This window comes from Gasterosteus aculeatus, chromosome 7 (genome assembly GCF_964276395.1).
Source record: "Gasterosteus aculeatus chromosome 7, fGasAcu3.hap1.1, whole genome shotgun sequence".
In the NCBI taxonomy this organism is placed as follows: domain Eukaryota; kingdom Metazoa; phylum Chordata; class Actinopteri; order Perciformes; family Gasterosteidae; genus Gasterosteus; species Gasterosteus aculeatus.
This window is the reverse complement of record NC_135694.1, coordinates 25850213-25874746: the sequence shown is the minus strand read 5'-3', so window position 1 is coordinate 25874746 and position 24534 is coordinate 25850213. Positions and strand designations below refer to the sequence as shown.

Genomic DNA, 24534 nt, shown 5'->3' with positions numbered 1-24534 from the left:
GTAAAAGGAAAACAGTTACATATGAAACTCTGTAATTTGTAGTCATTTTTGTGACTGACCTTTAGTTTGCCAAGTTCAAACTGAATCATGTTCTGACTGGAAGGAAGGACAAAGACAGCGGGGAACAGTTTTGTGTTGGGCTCCACCTACAAAAGGGGAACATAACATGATTGCATTAAATAACCAAGACTTTATTAGCACCTGTATGAATACCATAAAGCTCATCTGACCTGGTAAAACGTGTTGATCTCTTTTCCATTTGCAGTGAAAGTCATGAGTCCTGCTTCCAAATCAATAAGACAACCAATCACAAAATCCTCTTGACTGACTCGGGTCTGCTGGGAGCTGCCGAACTCTCCTCCCGATACCATGTAGCAGTTACTGCGTTTTATGCTGAGGAAGACCGAAAAACAACCTTTTAAAAAGAAAAGACACGTTTTCTCCGCTTTCTGTCCAGAGAGAGAGTTACATACCTGTCGTGTATGTTTCCTTTATCATCGCCTACTGTGACTGTTACGTTTCTCACTTTGCTGATGTCAAAATGAGGGTCGTACTGGTGATAGTCAGGTGTGATCCAGCCCACCCACACGCCACTGGGCTCCTGCCCCGCAAACACTCTCACAGAGTAATAGTACTGGTAAAAGGAAGAAAGATGAATGGGAAACAAATGAGCAAAGTGTGCACAGTTTTTTTTAATTATTATTATGAATGGGAAAACCCTGACAATAAAAGCTATAGTTATACTGTAGTGGTGTTGAGGATGATGTCGACGTCATCCCTGTCATCTGGCACCACATCTTCCACCAGGCGGGGCATGGCGGGAACAACGGGCGGTGGATTTATCAATGCAGCCTTCTTAGCCTTGAAAAGAAATCTGTAAAAATACAACAGCGATCAATAATATTAGCCCTGCCTTCTCGCACAGACACCCCTCGTCAAGTCACTGATCTATATGCATGAATCTATACACACCCCTTCTTCTTGCTTTTCTCAGTTGAGGCATCCTTCTCATTTTCTCCATTTTTAATGGCAGGGATCTCTTTAGGCACAGAGGGTTCTTTCTTCTCCTCTTCCTGCTCTTTGCGAGTCGCCGACTTTTTGAGTATTTCAAAGTCAGAGTCGGGGTCCACCTCTAACACCTCGTCCTCAGGGATGGTCAGTGCACGGGTAAGAAGGGTGGTCCCCGCTGGGACTTTGAAGGTCTCATGAAACTCAACCGGCATGCTGAGTCGGAAGAATAGCAAATCCGTATTGGCGTTCTGCGATCCGAAGGTCTTGTGGGTCACTTTGAGACACGGGGCAGATTCCACCGTCCCATCAACGCGGGACACCTAGAGCACAAAAGAAAGTGAGCCGGTGGGGATCTAGAAAATACAAACTAATTCATAATGGGGACACATTGAAACCAGCATTGCACGCTACCTCCACGTGAGGGTGATCCATCGCGTTGATGAACTGAGGGAGGCTCTTGCTGAACCACATGGTAATGTCTCTCTTCATGTTGATAGCAAAGGGTTCAAATCCCTCCTGTAGGCCGCAGATGGTAAAAAAACGCAGACTGCTGACGTTCTGACCCAAGTTGATCCTGCCGATCTGGGACAGGCCCAGACTGCACACAGGTATGAAGCCTGGGGATGTTTGGCACGTACATGATCATCAGAAACACGGACCTGTGTGACCTCCACCTGAGAACTTGATCACTTGTCGTTGCCGTACTCACCCTCTCCGATCTCGATATCCTTAAAGGCCATCTCCGAGCCCGAGTCGCTGATCAACATTTCTCCGTTGAGCGTAAACATGATGTTCATCTCCGTGAGGTCAATCATACAACCCACCACGTCGCCAGAGAGCCACTGTCGGCCAAATGGCTCGTTTCCAACGTGCCAACGTTGGGCCTGGCAAAGGAAATAGTATATTTTAGAGGCCAGCATTTCTTTCACAATACTTTACACGCATGTGAACGAGGTCTCGCTCCCACCTTGAAGCCATTGAAGACATATGCGAACTCATCCGCCCCGAGATCAGTGTCGGCGCGAACACTGGGTCTGGCCCAGCCCACCCTCATCTCCCCGACTGTCACGGCCTCAAACTCAAAGTACCACTTCCCCTGCGTGACGGCATACGATTTCTCTGCTCTGAACACTCTGATTTTATCGCCACTTTCTGGCCCGAGTCCGCCTGCGTAAACACAAACACAGAAGTGAAAAGAAGAAGCTTGTAGTTCATAAAGCAGCTGCAGGTTTATTAACGAATCGGGAAGGACCGCATCAAATAGTGAATCATGCCATCATGCCATCCTGCCATCCGTAGATAGCAGTGCAAACTTACTGCTCTCCTGGTCAGGTGGCTCTATGTTGTAACCGTATCCGATGAGAGTGCGAACAGCCGCAAAGACTGTGTCCCTGTTGGTTTTTTTAGTCTTCTCATCCAGCAGGTTGTAAGGAACCAGGCGGGGGTTACGCTTGTTCATTATGTCCTACGCAAGAAAGTATCAAACATAACAATGTAACCGAATAAAATTGTGACAAGAACAATAATGCGTCACATTTTCGACAGATACTTATTTTTATCAGTGGGACGGTGGTACCTGCACAATACTATACGTCCAGCCCTGGCGAACCCGGTCTCTGGCCCACACGTTGTGCCCATTTTCTGCCAGCCTCTCCACCAGAGTGTTCTGATTAGGAGTCAGCTTGACATGGTTGAGGTCCAGAGGGGCCGGCTTATATCCACTACTCTGCATGTAACTAACAAAAAGGAATGTGGGATTAGTACGGCGGCCCAAATATCTTGAACAAGGCCCTGAACGGTGTACGTGATAAAAGTTATCAATTTAACCCGTGCAGCTCACGTTTTGGGCAGCTTGGTCTTTTTCAGATTCTCTTCGGCTTTCTCGTCTCCCATTCCCACGTGACAGCCGAGTGCTAGCAGAGTCCTGTGAAAAGAATCCCGCCAGGCGTCAGAAACACAAAGAGACAAAAAGCACTGCGCTGTTGACAGAGTCAAGGCACTGACTTACTTGAGAGTCTCTCCTGACATCGCTAAGTTGTAGTTCTTCTCTGGTTCGGGCAGACTCTGGAAGTCCACCAGGCACGGGTGCAGCTTCTTGTTGTCGTCGCGAAACTTACAAAATGATTTAAAGAAATGAATGAAAATGCAAAAATCGCTTGGAAGTACGCAGCCTCATTTCCTTCGGGAAGCGCTGCAAACACTCACTGGTCCGAAGGTCCACCCTTGTTCAATGCGAGTAACGGCCCATAACTCGTGGCTGTTTTCCGCGAGCTTCTCTCGAATGCGCTCCAAATGAGGAGGAAGTACAATCTGAAAGAATTTGGAAATTCAGTACAGAGCAAGAAATGAGAATGACGACAAAACTTTGGAACCGGGATTTCGACCTGTATGGTGTCCACGGGGCCAGGAGTGAAGGCTGTGTGCGAGAGGGACTGAGTGGGACCCAACAGGTTGCGAACGGCCTCAAAATCATGCTTGTACTCCTTGATGGGCTCAATCCGCAGACGGTCCCTTGGCAGCACTGCTTCGTAGCATGGAGCGTATCCCGGAGGTGGGAGGAACTTAAAATCCCCATGACGCCCTCCGAGAAGAAACCGCAACCTTGCATAGGGAGTTGGAAGCGGAGACAACAATTACACAACGCTGCATGCAAAAAATCATTATTTTATAGTGCAAAATGACCTACTTAACGCCGGCAGAGAAGCTGACCACAGGGAAGAACAAGCTGTCCAGGTTGAAGTTCTCAAACATGCCCTGAACAGGATGCCCGTTGATACGGAAGGAAATACTGGGCACGCTCAGATCCAAGCAGCAGCTGACCACGTCCTCTGCTGCCAGGACGTGGTGATTGGGCGTGGCGACGTGACGCGAAACGCGTCCTGCAGAAATACAGAAAGGATTCAATATTATTTTGTATCTTCTTGTAAATATATTGTTCCCATCCAACGCGGGGACGGTGTACTTTACCTGACCAGAGGTGAAGCCCGTCGAAGCCGTAGGAGTAGAGGTCATCTCCAACCCCGTTGCCCCCCCAGCCTTCCCCTCCACCAGGGTAAGGACTGTAGCCCTCCGTCAGGGCCCAGCCCACCCGCAGGTGGTATGGCTGAGCCGTGAGGAACGGCTCCACTTCGTCCACCATCACCTCAAAATACCACTTCTTGTACTGAGTGGATCCTTCGCAGGTTCCAAGGAAGATGTTGGGTCTCATGCTGAGGGAGTGTCACAGACCAATAGCTGACTCAGTAAAGATGTCTTGATAATTGGTCTTCAGCAGAGAAACAGATGGCACGAAGCTGTTTAAGCCCGTGTCAAAGTGCGTTGATACCAATCGACCCACCTGGTGACATAATTAATGATGTTGGTTTGAAGTAGGAGGTCACGACCCGGGAGCAGATTCTCTGTGATGAGATTCTGATTTGACCTCACTGCCACCCCGTTGCACACACACAGGGAGCAGAGCACATCCAAGACCTTCACAGAGGGGACAGAGAACTCCATGAGGATTGTTCCAGTGCTGCTTTGTACCTCAATATTTCATGTGTTACAACATTTCATCGATTAAAGAACAGATCAATAACAATAAAAACAGTAAAAAGTGTCACGTGTTCCCGACCTTATGATTGCGCCCGTGCTTATCCAGCAGAGAGATGATGGATTTGATGTGATTTTCCTGGATAATATTCAGCACCTCAGGACTCTCAATCAGAACACAGTACAAGACCTCCAGGATTCCTGTTATGAAAATGTGACAATACATAAATAAACATTTGCAGTATGTGTTTATATGGAACAGCAGAGAATCTTAATACATTATAATCAATAGCCATGATCACAATAAATGAAGCAAATTTATAATACAACACAATTGAATGCTATTCACACAGTTAATGTTGGTTGCCGGGTTGCTATTAAATTGCTTTATACTGACATTTTAACCACCATATATTTATTAATTACATTGTCATTGATATTTTTATTACTTTAATTTTCCCTATATGCTGTTAATAATGAAGTTGACTTCCACCTACAGGACCTACATACTGGTGAGCAGCACAGAAGTCACAGCTACAGGATCAGTCTAGTACATTTTGGCTTTTATATGTAATGTTCTCCTAATGAGCTTGTATGCGTCTGAGATACCTGAGGATGCCTCCAAACGATCCAATTTACTGACCAGCCAGTCGAGGTTATCACAGAACAGGGCACAGTTGGCCCGATTACCTCTGATCAAAGAAGCTTCACAAATGATGAGAAGCAGAAACAAATGTTAACTCGTCACACTCACAACAAGAATCAACAAGGAACAAACAACCCGATAAGACGTACCAAGCAAATCATAGAGTAAATTGACTATCTCCTTCCATGACTCCGCGGCTTCCTCCCCGGCATACTCTGAGAAGTGGGCCGCAGTGTTGTAGACATTGAGGCGATCCACGCAGTCGAGGACATGAGTAATCATTCCCTGTTAGAGACAATAAAGACATATAGAGAACTCAAATACAGACATGGAATGGACATAAATCAACCCAATGGCACGGCTAAACATTTGCACAAAGAGTCAATCGTCAGTAGTTGGGCCGACCTCCTCCTGGAAAAGGTTCTGTCTGTTCTTTAGGGAGCGAAGCTTGAACTGCTTGTCCTCGTGCTCTAGCTCTTCCTCCGGGGGTCGGAAATAAAAAATGAGGTCCTGCAGGGAGAGCACCACTGTGTCCATGGGCAGAGATGTGGAACCGGCGGATTTGTTTTTCCCTCCCAGAGCATCTAAACCTCTGGAGACACATAAAAGAACACAGAAACCCATGACATGACCTAAAAAACTAAAAGCAGGGCTATTTATTAGAATAACCTGAAGCAGCGTTACTTGATGAACTGGTTAAAGAGGCCGGATGTGCTGAAAATCATCCTGGAAGCTTGGGACTCTTCGGTCTGGGATCGGGCCACCGTGAGTGCGTCATCCATGTGCCCTTCTTTATGGAGTATGGCCTAAGAACACACGTGTTTACTCATCAAGCACGCATGCTACACACAGACACACAGCACACGCTGACTTCATTCTGCCTCACCTTTCTCTTCAGAGGACCCAGGCGGGCCGACTTGGCGTCAACGGCAGCATACGTGAGCCAGAGGCCGGTTGAGACATGCTGTACGAAGCACATGGACTCTCCGTACTTAATCTCGGGCGTGCCCATTCCTTCCACATCTCGCTTTTGGATCACTTCAATTTTTTCCTGTAGTTGGTGCAAAAAGTGCGTTGTTGATGTAGTCTCGTGAAAATGTGCACACGACGCAACAAAAATGAATCCATCTCTGGCTCAGATGTCTTTGAATGACAGCGACCTTTGAGATTCTGAAGCAGAAGGCCGACATCTTGGAATTGGCCTTTTCCGGGTCCACCAGCAGCAGCCCTTTCTCCTCATCCAGACAAAGGTATCTGCCCGTTGTTATGTGACGTATCCGGAAAGACTGGCCCCATTTGATGTGACCGCCGCTCCAACTACCCTCGGGGCAAAAAGTACATGAGATGAAAATGAATGCGGTAGCGCCTGTTTTTTTTAATGCAAGGAATCAAGTCACTCACGCGATACGGAGCGGCTCAAGTCTCCATAAGGATCGAGCGTGACTGCATACTGCCCCTCCTTCATAATGAGCAACTCTGAAAAAGTAGCACGTCACAATGAACTTCTGTCTGTTTTTCAACCATGATGTGGTGATACATATGCATGGATAATATTTATGGTCACCTGCGCTGGTCGTCCCCCTGGTCAGCCCCTGGTATTGCCAAACACTCGTCCATGTGACCGTGGAACAGCCTGAGCACATACCCTCCGGTCAGAAAGCCTAGAGGGAGAGAGGGATATTGCTTAGAGGGAGTGGACAGGTTTGTGGACAAAAGATTACTCTTTTTGTAGTAAAAAAAGACAGACCTTCAACCAGCTCACATCCAGACATCACGGGGGTCATGGTCCACAGGGTTTGCATGAAAGAGGCGTCGACCATCAGGTCGCCACTGGCGTAGGACAAATGCTGAGAAAAAGGTGGTTGTGGTTATTTTGGAAATGTTGGAGCAAACTTCAAATAGTCGACTGCTTGATCCGAGGAGTCATTCAAACACGTTAGTTCAAAATCACGACACAAAAAAAACGATGAACTATGAAATCGCAGTTACCAAGTATCGCTCTGAAGAAACACTGACGAGAATGAGGTCATCTCCCACCCTGACCTTCTCGCCTTCAGACCTCTGCTTCGAGGCTGGATGGATGGTCCACCAGCAGGCCTCTCCTGTGACGGACCGACAGGTTCAGAACGCACAGCTCTGCATCACAACGTGGGGCACAACGCACAATAGAATTCATACACACCGGTGGAATCTTCCTGCAGACCCACATCGAAAGCCAGCTTGTCCGTCAGTGAGCGCGAGGTGGTCAAACAGCACAAGTACTGCAGCACAGAGAGGGGGGGAACCACTTGGTGGGGTGAGAGGACACGCCGTCCAGAACAACGGCACTGTCAACTGGGGACGGGGCGGGACGGAACACCAGGGGCCACAAACGTGATCTCGCAATAAAGCTAATGAACTCACCATGCTGGAGTGAGTGTGCTTCAGGAGGATGGCGTGTCCGTACAGCAGGGTGCGGTGACCCCCCCCCTGTGACGACTGGGAGAAGGAGGTGGAGGCAAACAAATCAAACGTACGAGAGGTTACCGTATTCAAAGCCGGCCCTTAATAAAAATACACACTAACTGATCTCAGTAGAACCGGGGAGCATTTACAGACATTTAGTGGCACAGTGACGCAGGAAAGGAGACAACGTACCCATTTGTCCAGATCAACCGCCTGAGGACGGCAGGCGTCAGCGAGAAGGAACCAGTAGCGTCGAGTCGGGAGAGAAGACAAAGCGTGTTTTAGTCGTGTTTAGATGGACGAGACGTTGCATTTGTTTGTTGCAGCACATTTTGATGTGTTTTACCTCATCAACAGAAGAGTTGGAGAGCATTTCCTGTAACGCCCGCACAGAGAGGGACTGTTCCAAAATGAAGCAGCATATAGCGAGGTCCGGAGGGATGTTCTGAAACACGGGACACCAGTGAACCCTGTGCAACAGTGAAAACCCTCAAAGAGATTGAGGAAGAAGGCACGGACAACCGATTCACTACCTGAGCGTTGGAGGTGGTTTCCAGGAAACAAAGACGGTTCCCAAACCCTTCGCATGACAGACACAGCTTGATCTGCTCCTTGAGAATAGACGCAGTGCACTGAAGCACCACCTGGTCATCCTGCAAAGACAAGGAAACAAGAGTGCAAAGTGAAGGACGAGGGTTTTTCAGAGGGACGGACGTAAATGGGAAAAGGTCCCGGGCCTGAGCTGTCTGGGGCGGGGGGCTGTCATTCAAAAGGTTGATGTATGTAAAATAAACATTTGATCAAACATAGCAACCCTGACTGTGCATATTATAATTAGGATATTAGACTTCGGTACAGGTCAGACCCACATGACGCAAACTGTACTATATTGGCGAGGGGTGAAATTACAAGTGAAACTAATTTAGGTGTGGCTGCGCGCCGACAAAGCTGCTAACAATGGAACCCGGATAGGGTTCCTGTCTGACTGCAGACCACCACATAAATGATTTAGTTGTTGCCCACCAAACCTCCGAGCCTCCAGGCCGCATCGAGGCCAAAATACATGACAGAAACACGCAAAAACAGCTATTTCCTTTCCCCACCTGTCATAACCTTCAGTTGTTTCTGTGCCGTTAATGTTCTCGCCTGTGTCACTGGCCAAGACGCCAGCCCCCCCCCCCTTCCTCCCCCCCTGACTTCTGATCTCTATTTCAGGCTGCTGCACCTGCTTCTCACACCCCCCCCCACTGATATTACGGATTCGACAGTCAGAAAAAAAAAGAAGCGGCACATTTGACAGATCCGGTATCCCAATTAGTGGCTCGCTGAGGGGAGTGATGTTCAAAACTCAACTTATGTCAACCTTTCATTTCTCAGCTGGGCACATGCCTTTAAATGACACATGTCATTTTACTAGAGAAATTGTTGTCACATGTGTATTTGGGTCAAAATGTAATCTTCATTCCTGAAGCGGGAAACTGATAATTAATAAATACAACAAAAAGAATGAATCATTCGCATCGCGCCCGAGTAAAGATTTGTGAGACTTGTGCATCGTTGTTCTGGGTGAGTTGGTGCGGTCGCTTTCCTCTTCTCTCATGTCCTGAATGACATCATGCTTATCGAGAACGATGAAACACCTTTCCTTACCAGTAGACCCGAAAGTCAAGTTAGCAGGTTTGCTCATGATTTACAACATTGTTTATATCGACACGACACATGTGACAGCTGTCGTTACCACAAAGACAATTCTGCCAAATAGAGACTCTGCGACAAACAGACATTCCCGCCATAGCATGTGACAGAAGTAAGTGTCCAGTTTCCTTCACGTTCGGTTCCTCGGTTACTGTGAGGACAGGAATGTGTCTGCGGACGGACGGACGGACTGATGGACCGAAAGACAGATGCAACGTGCCAAACGCGCGGCCGGCAGCCGGGCTGCTTATGTGGAATTTCCGATCTTCGCTCGCAGATTTTTACCACGTAAAAGAACCCTTATAGAAATCTGGGGCGACGTTTCCGAAACCGGCGTCTGATGACACACATTTTAGCAATAAAGTTCCCTCGCGGACTGATGCAAGCAGGTGGTGAAATGGGCCGAGCTTCGGACCTGTTAATCCTCACACAGTAAATATAGACCTCGGAGTTCAGGGGGAACGGCTTTAGACTGACGGTTACTTTGTTGACTTATTTAACTTTAGCACGGCGCTGCAAGCCGTGAGACAATGCTGACGTTCGGCTTTTTAGATTTGTGCAACTGCCAGAATGAATGTGTGTAAAAGAGGACATTAGGATTTGATGGTATCCATTGACAAAAACACAGACTGCAAACGTCAGGATGCAGATCTTAAGTGCCGTCAAAGAAGTGAGTTAATCAGTGTCTGGCTGACGCTGGCTGCGGGGCTTCGGTTACCAGCGTCTAGAGAAAACTCAAGTGACGCTATGTGGAACATCTACAACAGCCAGGTTTCAGCGCTGACTTGCCAAGCGGAGAGTGTTACTAACAGCATGCTGCTTGCGAGGGTACAATGCCCTTCTGGCAATCAGATAGCTCAGCGGTGAGTAATGCAACCAAAATAAACCGATTTAAGATGATCGTGATGAATTTAGTCAAAAGAAATGTTCCCAATATACTGAAAACAACAAAATCATTTTGCTTGGGGTGCGTGAGTATAAAGAGCAGAAAAAAACGTTTTAAAATTTTGTTGGTTGGAATGTGCGTCTGTCTGAAAAAGTAGACCAGGACAAAAACGCACACGCACCCATAACACCACTACAGGCAATGGTGAGGTTGAGTCCAGCACACCACCATTCACTGGTACTGAATTATTCGTTCCAGCGTTTGTCGTTGAATTAGTCGAGCTGCCTCCGATCTTTATTACGCAGACTCAACATCCTGCTGAACAAACCACTAATAAGATCAGAACTCAATTCATTCTTCCAGTGGATTTTCATTTAAACGATTCAACAAATCACTCAGCCGTTAACTAAACAGTTGAGCATCATAATTGTCATCAAAATAAACACGGCCCATACAAGTACATTTGCTCGGTATCAGTCAGTGTCTGAATACTTTTGTGTAACTGTATCTAATTACCTTTGGTAATCTGTTATGAGTTAAGTATTAACTGTCACAGCCAGCGTTCTTCCTTGAGACAAAACAGAAATAAATCCCCGACCTGTTGGGATATTAATAGATAACAATGCAACCAGCCACCTGTCCGCGCCAATCTATGCTCGGTCCTTGGACAGAAAGTTACTCTACACAGTGAATGTCCAGGATCTATTGAGGTTAAACAAATGGCTACAGTTGCTGTTGACTGTTGACAGGTTATGCTCACTCATAGCCAGACAGCATCTCTTACCGTACGCAGGAACTGGATCTCTTCCTCCCCATCGGCACCTTCGGCCATTTTCCCGAGGCATTAACAGAAAAACCCCTGAGAGAATGGGAAAAGGTCTGTCGCTCACTTCTGCAACTCCCGGTGCGACATGAGGCAAGGCGATATCGGTCAAGGTTTGTGAAGGGCAGTGCGGGTCCGGTGGCTCTCCCCGGCTGTGGTATGAGGCAGAGGGATTGACTGTCCACTCCTGTTCATTACAGCATCATAAAGAGGTGGAGCAAGTCGTCACAGTTCAACCACTGACTCAAATGTCCCATGCAGCGGAGTCGAGTCTGGACCATTGTTTTTTGCAATATGTTGTTGCATTAGAAAGGAAGTAAGATATTAAAACAAACGAGAACTCGTATGATGCCGTAACAATTTGGGGAAAAAAGGAGGAAAACAAATGCTTGATTTTATGAGGATGAAATAGTTTTTGAGAGTATTTGATTTGAGTCTCATCATGGATTTTTTGCAATTTCCCTACATTTCACTTTGAAAATGTATAAAAGACATGAAGATAAACAATTAAGATTATGTTTTGTTGACAAAGATTTATTTTCTTTATCTAATTTCCTTTAGAGTAACATATTGTTATATACAAATTGTATTTTTGTATGAACAATTTAAATAAAAAATGCACTGTATATAAAATTTCAATAAGACCAAACTAATAAATACTAATAAATGCTGTGTACAAAAAATAAGAAGGTTAATTGAATACTTACCTGGAGATTATCTTTCTTCACGTTGCATTTCCTGGGAGGCCAAACACCGGCCTGCTCCGCTATCAGGTGTAAAGAAGTTAAAGAAAGGTAGAGAGAATCAATCCACAAATAAGCACAATATACATTGACATTGAATCCTCAAACGTTAACTTAACGGTAGGTTAATAAAATCCGGTGAGGTCAAACGTAGGAGCGCGAGCCTCGTTTATGACGTCGTATCGAATATGTTAAATAAACGCACCCCTACGGTACAAAGTTGTGATTATTAATATCGGAACCAGTGCAGGAAGGACGTTGCTCACTAAGTCATTACGTTTTGTAATATATCATCTTACAGTTTCTAACAAATACCTTCATCAAATAGCGACATGCTACTCACTTCCGGTGGAGGGCAGCACCGCGGGAGAGGTGCGCAGTGTCTAACACGGTAGAAGAAGAAAACGGTACGTCGGTTAAACAGTTCCCCCTGCATTTCCGGTGTCAGGTACGCGCTATTTGCAGATTCTACATCGGCAGTCTCACATTATGTAAAACTGTAGTAGTCTTGCTTCCCATATGAACGTTATAACGTGCTCTTTTGATGATACGACGCTAGCCATTGCGTCACGTCACGCTACAAAGCGGCTAATGCGTTGAGATCGGTCACGGCTTGCTAATGTTTATGTCGTTCGTAGCACTAGAACGCCAAACGGCTTAACGCTTGATACACGGCAGCAGAATGGATGCCCTGACCCAAATGCTCACTGACCCTCTGGATCCAAAAGAAGAAACCGACGGCGCAATCACAGAGGAATGCATGCTGGGCAACTGCAGGTTAGACCTTCCAGAGGACCTGCTTGAAGACGTGAGTAGTCCTGCGCTCGGTTACCTCTACGTATAAAACACAGCGCGGCTTCCGCAATAATTTGTGCCCTTTTTGCTTTTTCATTAGCCTGACATCTTCTTCTCTGTGATGAGTGGGAGCACCTGGAGTGAAGTGCTTTCGGATTCTCAGAGGCAGCACCTTCGTCAGTTTTTGCCTCAGTTTCCCGACAACAACGTCGCGGAGCAGGACAGCACCATCGGTGACCTTTTCCACAACAGGAACTTCAACTTTGGAAATCCCCTTCATCTCGCACAGAAGCAATTCAGAGGTGATTGCCCAGCCATCCGCTTATGCAAAAGTATCTTGAACTTTGTGGTTAAGTATTTATTACTAACTAGAATATAGAAAAATGATAAAGAATACAGAAATCATCAACACAAGTCATAAGTATAGACAGAAGTCAAATGGCTACAATTCAGCTGAAAAGGGGGCAGATTCCTTCCCCTAAAAGGAGCAGGAGGATCTGAACAAGTTTCTAGAGGAGAACAGGAGGTTTTATACACTTCAGGGTGGGTCAAGAGGAATGTATGGAAAAGTACCAGACAACGCAGGGGAGACACCGCGACCCGCCCCTATTGGGACCCAGTCAATAAACAACATTTTGAAAGATCAGTCAGGGCAACCCATATCTCACCCTGGACTGCCGTAGTCACCTAAAAGGTCACATTCCTGAGAGACCCACACTATGCACAAATTCTCCCCCGACACTCGGCAAAACATCACAACATCCTTTTTTTTTTTTTTTTTTTTGAAGTACTTTCTGACCATAACTCCCGTTGTATCGACCCAGATGGTTACTTCAATCCGGAGGTGGTCAAGTACAGACAGCTGTGTGCCAAGTCCCAGAGGAAGAGACAGCTGTACTCCCTTCAGCAGTATTACCACCGGCTTTTGAAGCACATTCTCGTCTCCAGAAAGGTATTTTTTTGTGATGGTTTTAAAGTACAATCCCCATTGTTTCTCCCCGTTAGTCTTAATGTGTCTTGTTTTTTTTATTTTTCTCTTCGTAGGAGCTGCTGGAGTTCGCCGTTCACAGTGGTCTGGACTTTCCATCCAAAAGGAAGTTACCGGCCAAGACTCACGCTGAAATGCGGGAGCCGAGGGTGAGAAGAAGATTGAGCCGCATATTGAAGGAGGTCAAAACCGAGTGTGGAGACAGCGATGCTTCGTCTGACGATGACGGTCAGTCAGTTCTTTCATTGCTGTCACGGCCCGATGCCGCTAACTTTCTTTTTAAATTTCTGTATAAGCGCTTGTGAACATTAATAAGCTCATTGTATAATACTTGTAGACACTTCATTATGGGCTCCAGCTCCCCAATCGCCTTCGTCTCCGACGCCCGCTGTCTCGCTCCGAGTTCTGCCCAGCCTCTCCACCCAAGATATGAAGACTACTGGTGAGGGATTTCTCCAATACCAAAAGGATGCTACACAAATGGGGAATATAATGTTTCAAGACATTTTTTCATTTTTTTTTTCACAGAAGGAATAGAACTAGGGGAACGGGATTTGAAATCCATGCTGCATAACCATCGGGAGAAGAGGAAGCGACAGCCAGTAAGTAAAAAAAACTCCAACATATTTAGTCTTGATTTGCACAAAATCGCATTAATGGCTGATTTGTTCAGGATCACCCGGACTTGATGACCTCTGACATCCACCTCGGAGACGTACTTTCTAGAGCGAATATTGGTCGGAAGGGTGCTGTGGGTGAGTAAAGTAATGAAAGAAGTGTGTGTGATAAATATTAAGTAAAAGTACCATTTGAGTTATGGTTGAAATGTCCCTTTCCTCGCAGCATTGTTTGACCTGTCTCTGCCGAAGAAGAAGATCAAAGACGAGAGGAGGAAGAAGAAAATGAGGACGATAAAAGTGGAATCCGAGGATCCCTGTGAAATTCTCGCACCCTCAGACGCCCCTTCAGCTCCAACGGCCGGCATCATCAACTCGCTGCCAGACACCCCGTCTACTCCACTGGCCAACATCAAGGAGGAGTGAGTATTCTTTACAGTATTGAGTGTGTGTGCTCTTTTATGCATGCCACACATGCATATATTGATTGAGTCTGCTGTTATCAAACACTACCCGCCATCTTTAAAGAATCGTGGAGGAGTGTCAGAGCAGCCCGGCGGCCCTCGAGGAGATAGCCATCAGTTTCTTCAGCTTGTTGGAGAGCATCTTAAGGGCAGAAAGCTTCACCAGCACTTCATTGGTAGGAACTCTTTGCAGACCCCCGCCTGCATATTACCAAGACCATCACGGTTCTGACTGCGTGAAGTAACGGCCAACATTGTGCTCTCCCAGTTGGAGGATAAAGTTCAGATGTGGCAGTTCTCTCCTGCGAGCTCCCTCAACGTGTGGTTTTCATCCGTCCCATGTTGGTCTGACTTGGTTCTTCAAGCCCTGCAGTTTCTTGCAGGAGAGACCAAAGGTACGCAGCGTCGGCCACGGCACCCAAATGGTCAGGCATCATTTTCCAGCAGGCGTCGCTCACGAACGTTATGTTTCAGATGGTATGATGGCGCTCCCCAGCGGATTTTCTCCTTTTGTGGAATTTTCTGATGAATCTCAGCAGTGGAGTTGGATCGGTGAGAGGGATTGTTTTTTTTTTTTAATCCCTGTTTGACGTGGTGCTTGGTAACTGATCGTGTTCTTCTCAACCGTTTATTTTAAGGACCCACTCAGGATACAGAGAAGGATCTCAGTGCCCTCTGTCAGTTGTGGCTGGACTCCAAGGACTTAGTCATAAAGGTAGTAGCAGCATGTTACTCAAGCATTTAACATGCTAGGTCACTATGTTTATGTTTATTATGTTTACACGGTTTCATTTGTCCTTTGCAGACGGAACACGAGGACATGCTCGAGATGACGTCCCCCACACCCAGAGTGTAAGATTCCAGGAATTTTTGATTTTTATTAATGAGAATTCGTTGATTGGCCTCAAATTCGTTCATTTTTGTTTGTGAAGCCGAGGTTCAAGCTTATAAATATACGTGTTATTTGCAGTAGGGTTTGTAGTTTTGGTTGCAGCACCACAGTTGCTCAAGTCAACAGTGTAATTTCTTTATCCGAGCAGCTCAACTGATTATGTGGTGCGGCCCAGCACCGGAGACGAGAGACAAGTCTTTCAAATCCAGGTTCGCTTGTGCTTCTTACTTCCAACATTTTGCCTGATGTGGACATGAACTCTCTGAGCCAACACCTTTTTTTATGTTTTTATTTTTTAGGAGCAGCAGCGATACAACCAGCCACACAAAGCCTTCACCTTCAGGATGCACGGCTTTGAGTCGGTGGTGGGGCCGGTCAAAGGCGTGTTTGATAAGGAGATGTCCCTTAACAAAGCCAGGGAGCACACGCTGCTTCGTTCAGACCGACCGCCATACGTCACCATTCTCTCCCTGGGTGAGGCCCTCTGTTTTTTACCCTCCGCCGTCACGCTGTTTGAAAACAAAAACGAAAGGAATCTCATCGTGCGATTCTGCCCTCCGACCTCCGCAGTGCGGGATGCGGCGGCGCGGCTACCCAACGGGGAAGGAACCAGGGCCGAGATCTGCGAGCTGTTGAAAGACTCCCAGTTCCTCGCTCCAGATGTCACCAGTGCACAGGCGAGAACCCTTTAGCATAGCGCACTTGCGTGTACCTTTTTACATTTTCCCCGCAGCCTCCTGAGTTATTACCCCGTTTGCCGCTCAGGTGAACACGGTGGTCAGCGGAGCCCTGGATAGACTTCACTATGAGAAGGACCCCTGCGTGAAGTACGACATCGGCCGCAAGCTTTGGATTTACCTGCACCGCAGTCGCAGTCAAGAGGAGTTCGGTGAGGAACCGTGATGACCTTTTGTTTTAGGGTTGAATGTGAAAAACGTTTATCTCTGTTTGGTGATCCAGCCACGGTCTGAAAGGGTCCCTTTGACCCCCGAATAGTAGATGCTCCCAGTCAAGATGACGGTGATGTGGAAAGTATTTGAATGGTCCTGTTTTCTTCCCTTCGTCCAGAGAGGATCCACCAGGCTCAAGCTGCTGCTGCAAAAGCCAGAAAAGCCCTGCAGCAAAAGCCCAAACCCGCATCCAAGCCTGTGAGTCCCCCGCTCCCGTGTTACCGCAGAAACGACTGGACTCTACGGACAGCTACTGCTGACCCTTTTCTTCTGGAGTTTAAAGTCGTGAAACTCCCCCCGTTATGTTTTAGAAATCCGGAAGCAAGGACGGAGGCGGCAAAACCCCAGGATGCCTGGAGGCGGGACAGGATGTAATCTCCAATCCCATGTCGCCAACCCCTACAACACCCACCCCAAACACACCCGGAACCCCAAAGTCACCCTTACCCTGCACCGCCTCCACGCCGACAAAGACCGGCGCCCCCGATACAATCAAAACCAGCACAGGGTCAGTGGGACTCAATGATTTGGGTTTTTCTTGTTAATACGGCCGTGATGGCGGAAACGCAATCGTCTCATCTCTTCCCACTTGTCGCTCTTCCAGCGTTCTTCTCGTGCCCCCCCCCTTGTTGCCCCAGCTGGGAAGCATCCTACCCGCCAGCCAGGCGTGTCCGCCGGTGTCCCAGCCGGTCACGTCCCAACACGCGGCCCGCCTAGTGAGCCACCTGGCGGCCGGCTCCCTCCCCCAGGTCCGGGTCGTCTCCGCTCAGCCGGGTCTGGTTTCGTCGGCAGGGAGTCACCAGGCCGCTCTGGTGCATCAGACCTCTCACCAGATCAGGATGCCGATGGCGATGGCGGCCAAGGGCATTTCACAGGTAAACGCCGGGCCGAAGAGCCGCGCGCGCCGCTCTCTTTGCGTTTCCCAAACGTACGCCTGACTGGTTGCTTGTGGTCTTACTGCGTTTATCGTTAGGCGGTGGTTTCTGTGCCTCTGAGGAGTCCGTCTGCCTGCAGTCCGGTCCACGTGCCAAACACCCTGTCCGTGTCCGCCGTGGCCAAACCTCAAGCCGGATCGCCCGGCGGCAACAACAACCCTTCCGCACCTGCAATGCTGCAAGGAATCGCCGGCCCGAGCATCAAGCAGGTTCGTGTCCAGTGGGATATTTGGCCAGTGAGGAAGTGTTGAACTGCAAGAATGTCTGGAGGCGGGATCTCATGTAGATTTAAAATGTTGGGGGGCGGAAATGCTCTCAAAGTGTAGAAATGAGTCTCTCAGTTTTCTCCAGTATGTATATTCTGCAGGTTATGAAGATGACAGAAACGTAACCTTAATTAACTAACCAATTGCCACGTTATCATATTTTTTTTTTAAAGGTGTCCATCACAGGCCAGTTGGGAATGAAGACCGCTGGCGGCGGAGGAATTCCAATAACGGCCACAAATCTGCGCATCCAGGGCAAAGACGTTCTCCGTCTGCCGCCGTCTTCCATCACCACGGACGCCAAAGGACAGACGGTGCTGCGGATCACCCCGGACATGATGGCCACTCTCGCCAAATCCCCCGTCGCGACCGTCAAGCTCACGCCCGACTTCCTGGGCGCCGCCGGCGCCGGCAAGAGCATATCGGCCACTCTCCACGTGACGCCGCCCCACTCCTCAGCTTCCTGCGGCCCCGGCGCGGTCGCGTCCTGCACGGGGGAAGCCAAGACCACCAAGGCGGGCCCGGTCGGTCCCAGCCTGCTGAAGGCGGCGGGAGACGCCGCCATACGACTGATGCCCACGCTGGCGGTGACCGTGGCCGACCAAAAGTCCCGGCCCTTCTCCAGCGTGTCCTCCGGCGACAAGAGCGGCGCCACCATACGGATAATGCCGGGGCTCGGCGTCATTCCGCAGAAACAAGGGCAGACCATCACCATGACGACCACCACCGGCAGTAAGACCCTCACGGCGTCCACGTGCGCCAACGTGATGACCATGGCGGCCAGCGTCGTGGCCGGTGCCAAGGGGATCACGGTGGCGCCCGGAGTGTCGTGCTCCCCTCTGACGCTGGGGACCGCCACGGCCACCGTGCGGCAGGTTCCCGCCACCGTGGTCACCACTCAACCCGTAAGACGATGAATCTGTCATTGTTCATATGGTGTTTTTTGCTTTCGTTCTGGTCGGTACCAACGGATGAGGTATATGGTTTAATGTGACATATTTGATTCTTTATAGTTTTAGCCCAACGTTGGGGCTACACAGGTGTGTATCTCTCTGTTTTAGTCAGTTGACTCTTTTTAGGATCTGCATGTAAGAAGCAGAACGGCCTCTAGATGCCAGCGTTTCACATTGTTTGTTAGTGTGGCAACATCGTGCTGCAGTAGCTCTGATAAACAGCAATTTAATACATTTAGGTGTGTTTTTATACTATAGACGCACCTCTTTTACTACTTAAAATTTAATTAGCCTTTACAAACACATTGACTTGCAGTTGGATTCCATGTGTGAACCACAAGCCGTCTGAATTTAGGTGTCTGAGTGTCGTCTTTTGGTTTGAACGAGGATGTTCAGTCAAAGTCACCTCTCCGTCTAAGTCATCGAGGAACTCCCCATCTAGTTGATTGAATTTTGAAAGTCACATGACTCAATGAAGAATGCGCTCTTTTATTTTTTTTAATTTTTTTTTACATCACTGTAGGGGAAGTTACCTGCGAGGATCACTGTGCCCATTTCAGTCCTGAACCAACCACTGAAGACTAAGAGTGTTGTGACCACACCGATGGTGAAAGGAAGCCTGAACACTAAGTGAGTCACCTGCACCGTTTCATCTTCTTGTTCCGTTTCTTTGTGGTTTGACCTCCATTTGGTGCCTCCTTAATCAGAGGAGGGCAACTATTTACGTCTGCTGTTTCTATATTTTGATGGTACTGTAGAGGCAGACTTTTTTTTGCCTATTTCTTCTCCTTTTATTCTCCGAGCAGCCTCAGCAGTCTGGGCAGGAACATCATCCTGACCACCATGCCCGCCGGGACGAAGCTCATCGCAGGAAACAAACCGGTCAGCTTCGTAACAGCACAGCAGTTCCAGCAGCTTCAGCAGCAGGGACAGGCCACGCAGGTAGGTTCATAAAATCTGGGCTTTGATCCAGGCGAGATGGCTTCATTTGTCTTGGAAAGAGATGTAAATCGTGCGGAGGTGAAAGCTTGTTTTCCACGTCACGAACATTTGAGTTGACGCAGCTCGGTCTCCGTCGTCTCAGGTCCGCATCCAGACGGTGCAGGCGCAGCAGCTCCAGCAGCACATGGCGTCTGGCTCCCCGAAATCGGTGTCCACGGTCGTGGTGACAACGGCGCCGTCGCCCAAGCGCGCCCCCGACCCCCCCGCTGCACCTCAACAGTGATGCAGCCGCCTCATTCGCAGAGGAAACGAGGTCCACTGTACAGTATATATTTGGTCATTTATGTCCTTGAGCTTTTTCAGGATGATTTGACTCGTTGCTAATTTCCCATGTGTGTTGGTAACACGCCTGTTATTCCTTTTCCATTTGGACGATACCTCCATAAACCAGACCGATGCATCTGTTCACTAAATGCTACGGGATTTTTATTGATCTGATTGATCTCTGCAAAGATGTACCAATATCGTCAGTATGTCTAAATTATTATTATTGAATAGTATCTTCTATATTGTTACGGAAAAAATGTAAACCAGTCTACAGCTCACCAGATTTGACATAGAAATTGTTTTGAGGTTAACTAACTCTTAAAAGTCCTGCTGGTATTTCACCTAAATAGTCTCAGCTTATTAATGAATATGAAACTACGAATTTCTATGACTGTTTGTAAGATATTCTCTCTGTCACTTCTATAAATGTTTGATGTAATGCAATATCAAAGCAAGTGGGGATTTCGTGCCTTGTTGATTTTGTTTAATTACATGTTTTGTTCCCTATTTCTTGTATTTTATTTGATACCAGTTCAAATAGTTGAGCCATACAAGCGCATTCGAGTTCATATTGTTTTTGAAATTCTTAAGAGACCATATTAACCACACAAAAGATCTAAATACGTTGTACAAACAGCAGACTTGGTCTTCCAAGAACAATAACCATGGATTCACTCTTCATCCGACTCTTCTAGCAAAGCTTTCTGGGAGCTGGATTTGGAGGATGTGATTCGCATCTCCATGTCTTGTCCCCTCTCCGAGAACCGCTTCACCGCGCTGGTGGAACAAGATAAAACAAACAAAAAATGTAGATAATGATGAATCTACAGCAGAATGAACTGATATTGCTGATATTTCCTTCTGTTCTTCCGGCGTGTACACAAGGAGGTGCGACTATGCACAGTGCGAGTAACGTAATGTGATGCTGTTTAAACAATATTAACGCTCCGATGACAAAGAACAAGAAGACAACCTGATCTGAAAGAATAAGGCTTTCAGGACAAGAGCGTTGCAAATATCCGTAAGGCAGTGTAAATATTTTACTAGTTACTTTTGCGGTTACTGTGCCCTGTCGTCAGATGTTGAATGTAAACAAAGACCCATTGACTGAGCACTTCGGGGCACCTTAAAATGCAGGTTGAGAAACTCTAAAAGTCCCAATATTCTCCTTGGCCTTATTGAAAAGTGCTATTGTCACTGAAGAAATGATTTGATCTAATTTCATCTGAAATGTTGATAAACTATAAAGCATCGAGCGAGCTGACACCAATCGGAAGACAGATTTATTCATTTTGTTCGTTCATTGTTCGTGTTTTTACTTTTTAAAAAGATAAGAGTTCTCATGCGTATAACTAATTAATTAATCATTAATCATTTGACTAGTCCAGCAGCTTTTGCAGCTGGCTGGTGGCAGGGTGGCCGTATTCTACAAGGCGGGTACTGTTCATTCCATCCTTTGTTGAGGCTAATTGTCTCCACATTCCCGCAAGACACACAACACACGCTATTGTTTACTTGCCATTGAGACAAAGCCAAGCAACCGCGTCATTCCTAAAAAAAAACAAGTGAACCTGTGAGATCAACTCTCCTGAACCGAAACACAGTTTCTCTGCCGTTAGAAGCAACTGACGTACCGGGTAAAGTGTTTTACGTTTACTGTCATGGAAGCGGGTGAAGTGCACCACATTCATTTGCTTCTACTCCAGCTACCTGCTTCCAAACGCTCGCTGTGCGCCGACTGTTCTGCTCAGAGCTACGGCCTCGGTGCATTCAAAGGGGGGAAATACTTACAACCAAACCGCAGAGGAGATGCCGGCGACCAACAGCAGGGCCACAGCTAAATGCCAGCAGAAGCACATAGTGACGAACATGACGTTGTCGTGCAGGGTGAGGTCCCATTTGGGGCCGTTCGGCGGGTAAAGAACGAATCCAATCTGAAATGATAAACGTGATGAAGGATACAAAAAAAAAGGGTGGTTTTGGTCAGTGATGGGCATCAATTTACAAGTCACGTTCAAATCTCTTTGAAAAGACCCAACATGCAACTCATTTGCCAGTAAGGCCGAGATCCTCCTTGTGGCAGTGGCAAGTGGGTGGCATCAAACTTGAGAGCCCCACCCCCTACACGGAACCCGCCGGTCCAAACCTAAAATTAGCCTCTGTAATAAGAAGACGGGGGCTCACGTGTCTCAAATAAAATTAAATAAAATTAAATATTTACAGCAGCTGACCTGTCGTACAAATAACAGTTGTTTCTGGGAAAAATTGGCTCCTCCCACCCAGCGTGCCGTTGTGACGCCGACTGATTTACTGGCGATTGCCGCTGCCTGTCACAAAGTTGCCACCCACTTGCCACTGCCACAAGGAGGATCTCGCTGTCACTCTCATTTGCTGCTGGATGTTCATTAAGTAGTGTCATTATAATGCTAAACCACCTGGTAGAACCACGAGCCCTGCAGGAAGAACAGGCCCGCCCTGAGCAGCTCCAGAACAATGTCGTCTCTTTTGAACACCTCCAGCATGGTGCTGGCCGACGCGCTGAACACAGCGAAGAGCAGCAGGGAGTGGATGTGAGCGTCCAGTAGGGGCCGATTGTGCAAGTGGTAGAGGAACAGGAACCCTGGACCGTTGGCGAGTAAAAAAAAACAACGAAAAAGCTCAAAGCACACACCAGGGGAGAAGGTGTCTGTGATGTGAAGGAACCACGTGGAGCCAAAACTTGACTTACCTTCCACAAACAGAGCCAAGGACAGAGCGAGGCGGTCCAGACCGGCCGGCACCTGTTTGGATGCAGTACTGGCGACCAGCGCCATTCCAGAGATCCCAAAGAACAGATACATGGTGCTGTGCTGCCAGTTCATGAGCTTGACCCAGGATTTGCCCTCTGTGTTGTAAAGGCGGGCGTGCGGCCCGTCCACCACAAACTGTTCAACCATAATACCTGGAGCAGGACAACACCGTGCAAAAGAGGTGAGGGACAGTTCGGGTTTAGGTGGAGGTTTTTTTTTTTTTTTACACGTGGTAAAACTGACCGACAAAAGAAGCAAAGATCAGGAACCCTCCCTCCATGTAGTCCAGTTTTCGAAATAAAGGCGGCATGACCCGTCTGGCTTTGGGCTGGTTGGTCCTCCAGTGGTGTTGCAGAATGTGTTTGACTGTTAGCCAAAAGCCATAGAGCAGGAAAAAAGATCCAGGAATGGCGTGTCCTCCAAAGTTGGCCATTGTCAGGCCTAAAAACATAGGAAAAACAACATACCTTTGATGGAAACACAATGATTACCATTTTAGCTCCATGCTCCTATTTATTTGAAACGGCTCCATTTTGAGGTCAAAGTACAAGAGTGTGGAATCATTTTATGAGTCATGTGATGATTAAAAGCATTACGGTATAACAATAAAAGAACTGAAAAGAGCAGCTGACAATGAGATATCACGACCACGGGATGGTTGATTCATTCAAGTGCTTTTGAGAAATGTCAGAGTATAGTTTCTTTACCAAATCCATGGATGCGTTTAATCGGCATAAAAGCTTCCCTAGTGATGTGTGAGAGGGACACGGAGTTAGTTTTGGTCTGTTAGGTAGGCCTTGTCGAATACCCCTGCCCTTCCCGTCAAACTAATCTCACTAAATCTTCCGCGGGAATGTGTTCAATGGAAATGAGGAAACAGGAATAACGTGTCATCCAGTACGCCGCTAGAGTAGGTTCATGAAATAATGGGCTTTGATCCAGACGAGATGGGTTCATTTGTCTTGGAAAAAAAATTTCAACGAGAGAACATGATCGTGTTCTTACATTTGTTTTATGTTGCTTTTTTGTTTTATGTCCTTTTTTTTTTTTGTGTGTTACTTGCACACCGTCCTAATGAGCAGTTGGTGATTTTCATGCTTCTCGAGGGTGTTTACAATCGGGTAGTTTGACCAGTTCTTCCAGCGCAGCACTGTTTGACATCATTCCACTTCACTCCTTTTACTCATAACAGACTTTGGTTCATTTTCAGGGCAGGTGTGTAGATGTCCCATCTTATAGATTCAAATGTATGGATTTGACTGTAAAATCAACCTCAACTACAAATATCCTTCCTACATCGTTTCTGCACGTCGAGAACCTTCAGCTGTAAGAGGTTACCGAACAGACGGCGAGAGGGAAGATGAGCGTTTTCCTATCACACCTGTAAAAAGACGACGGCAGATTGTACATACCTGATTCTCTGTTGAAAGAAATTCCAAAATGTTTCTGAAAGGCTTTGAAGGCAGTAGATCTTGTCGGCGGTTAGAGTGACACCGTGGAGGATCTGTGTAAACTGTGCACCTGCTGTCGCCACCTCTTTGTTGACATCACCACAAAGCCCCACCCATCATTTGCATTAGTTTCTACGACGGAGGGACGTCCCCCTGGGTAACGGTCGGGAGGAAACAATACCTGACCTTAGCTCAGAGTCAAGCTGTTCATTTGGTATAAAAACACAATTAGAGCTTTAAAACAAGTTGCCAATCGGCCTATTTTGCAGTTTTTCTCGTGGTTTAACTATGATTTAGAGCAAATGTATTTAAAGGACATGCCAACTGTGCGCAACACCGCCTTTTAATTTCTTAAAATAAGAGAAAAAGGCTGAATGAGAATTTT

At 47.3% G+C, this 24534-nt stretch overlaps 3 protein-coding genes across 7 annotated transcripts in view; 1 reads left to right on the top strand and 2 right to left on the bottom strand.

Moving 5' to 3' along the window:
• LOC120822199 (ryanodine receptor 1) overlaps positions 1-11233 on the bottom strand; it is a 38831-nt gene extending 27598 nt beyond the window's left edge. For all 4 annotated transcript variants that reach the window (XM_040181658.2, XM_040181660.2, XM_040181659.2 and 1 more), the window contains exons 1-34: positions 10999-11233; positions 8167-8286; positions 7980-8078; positions 7826-7846; positions 7592-7666; positions 7371-7449; positions 7178-7290; positions 6936-7035; positions 6753-6849; positions 6590-6664; positions 6349-6505; positions 6075-6239; positions 5873-5994; positions 5594-5780; positions 5338-5473; positions 5152-5247; positions 4625-4743; positions 4349-4482; positions 3979-4220; positions 3698-3890; positions 3396-3612; positions 3217-3321; positions 3020-3123; positions 2852-2935; positions 2588-2747; positions 2329-2476; positions 1979-2178; positions 1721-1895; positions 1423-1628; positions 973-1331; positions 745-874; positions 474-634; positions 231-393; positions 60-146 (exon numbers count right to left, since the gene is read on the bottom strand). In XM_040181658.2, coding sequence (XP_040037592.2) covers positions 60-146; positions 231-393; positions 474-634; positions 745-874; positions 973-1331; positions 1423-1628; positions 1721-1895; positions 1979-2178; positions 2329-2476; positions 2588-2747; positions 2852-2935; positions 3020-3123; positions 3217-3321; positions 3396-3612; positions 3698-3890; positions 3979-4220; positions 4349-4482; positions 4625-4743; positions 5152-5247; positions 5338-5473; positions 5594-5780; positions 5873-5994; positions 6075-6239; positions 6349-6505; positions 6590-6664; positions 6753-6849; positions 6936-7035; positions 7178-7290; positions 7371-7449; positions 7592-7666; positions 7826-7846; positions 7980-8078; positions 8167-8286; positions 10999-11046 — 4677 coding nt within the window. In that variant the 5' untranslated portion in view covers positions 11047-11233. The remainder of the gene's footprint in view (positions 1-59; positions 147-230; positions 394-473; positions 635-744; positions 875-972; positions 1332-1422; positions 1629-1720; positions 1896-1978; positions 2179-2328; positions 2477-2587; positions 2748-2851; positions 2936-3019; positions 3124-3216; positions 3322-3395; positions 3613-3697; positions 3891-3978; positions 4221-4348; positions 4483-4624; positions 4744-5151; positions 5248-5337; positions 5474-5593; positions 5781-5872; positions 5995-6074; positions 6240-6348; positions 6506-6589; positions 6665-6752; positions 6850-6935; positions 7036-7177; positions 7291-7370; positions 7450-7591; positions 7667-7825; positions 7847-7979; positions 8079-8166; positions 8287-10998) is intronic.
• An 845-nt stretch (positions 11234-12078) lies between these two features.
• nfrkb (nuclear factor related to kappaB binding protein) lies at positions 12079-20416 on the top strand. 2 transcript variants are annotated; one of them, XM_078106725.1, is made up of 26 exons: positions 12079-12228; positions 12419-12588; positions 12676-12877; positions 13400-13527; positions 13620-13791; positions 13901-14005; positions 14092-14165; positions 14237-14318; positions 14407-14602; positions 14709-14820; positions 14913-15039; positions 15119-15196; positions 15283-15359; positions 15450-15496; positions 15685-15745; positions 15836-16010; positions 16107-16213; positions 16302-16425; positions 16605-16684; positions 16798-16994; positions 17091-17361; positions 17460-17630; positions 17861-18592; positions 19164-19270; positions 19447-19582; positions 19725-20416. In XM_078106725.1, exons 2-26 carry the CDS (start codon positions 12463-12465, stop codon positions 19863-19865), a joined length of 3828 nt encoding a protein of 1275 aa, XP_077962851.1. In that variant the 5' UTR covers positions 12079-12228; positions 12419-12462; the 3' UTR covers positions 19866-20416. The 2 variants fall into 2 exon arrangements, with proteins under 2 accessions (XP_077962851.1, XP_040038126.2); XM_040182192.2 differs by having other exon boundaries at positions 12169-12588.
• On the bottom strand, positions 20380-24277 carry tmem45b (transmembrane protein 45B). The gene is made up of 6 exons (XM_040182193.2): positions 24111-24277; positions 22942-23139; positions 22638-22850; positions 22345-22529; positions 21701-21843; positions 20380-20686 (listed from the first exon to the last, which is right to left on the bottom strand). Exons 2-6 carry the CDS (start codon positions 23129-23131, stop codon positions 20581-20583), a joined length of 837 nt encoding a protein of 278 aa, XP_040038127.2. The 5' UTR covers positions 23132-23139; positions 24111-24277; the 3' UTR covers positions 20380-20580.
• Positions 24278-24534: the final 257 nt, after the last annotated feature.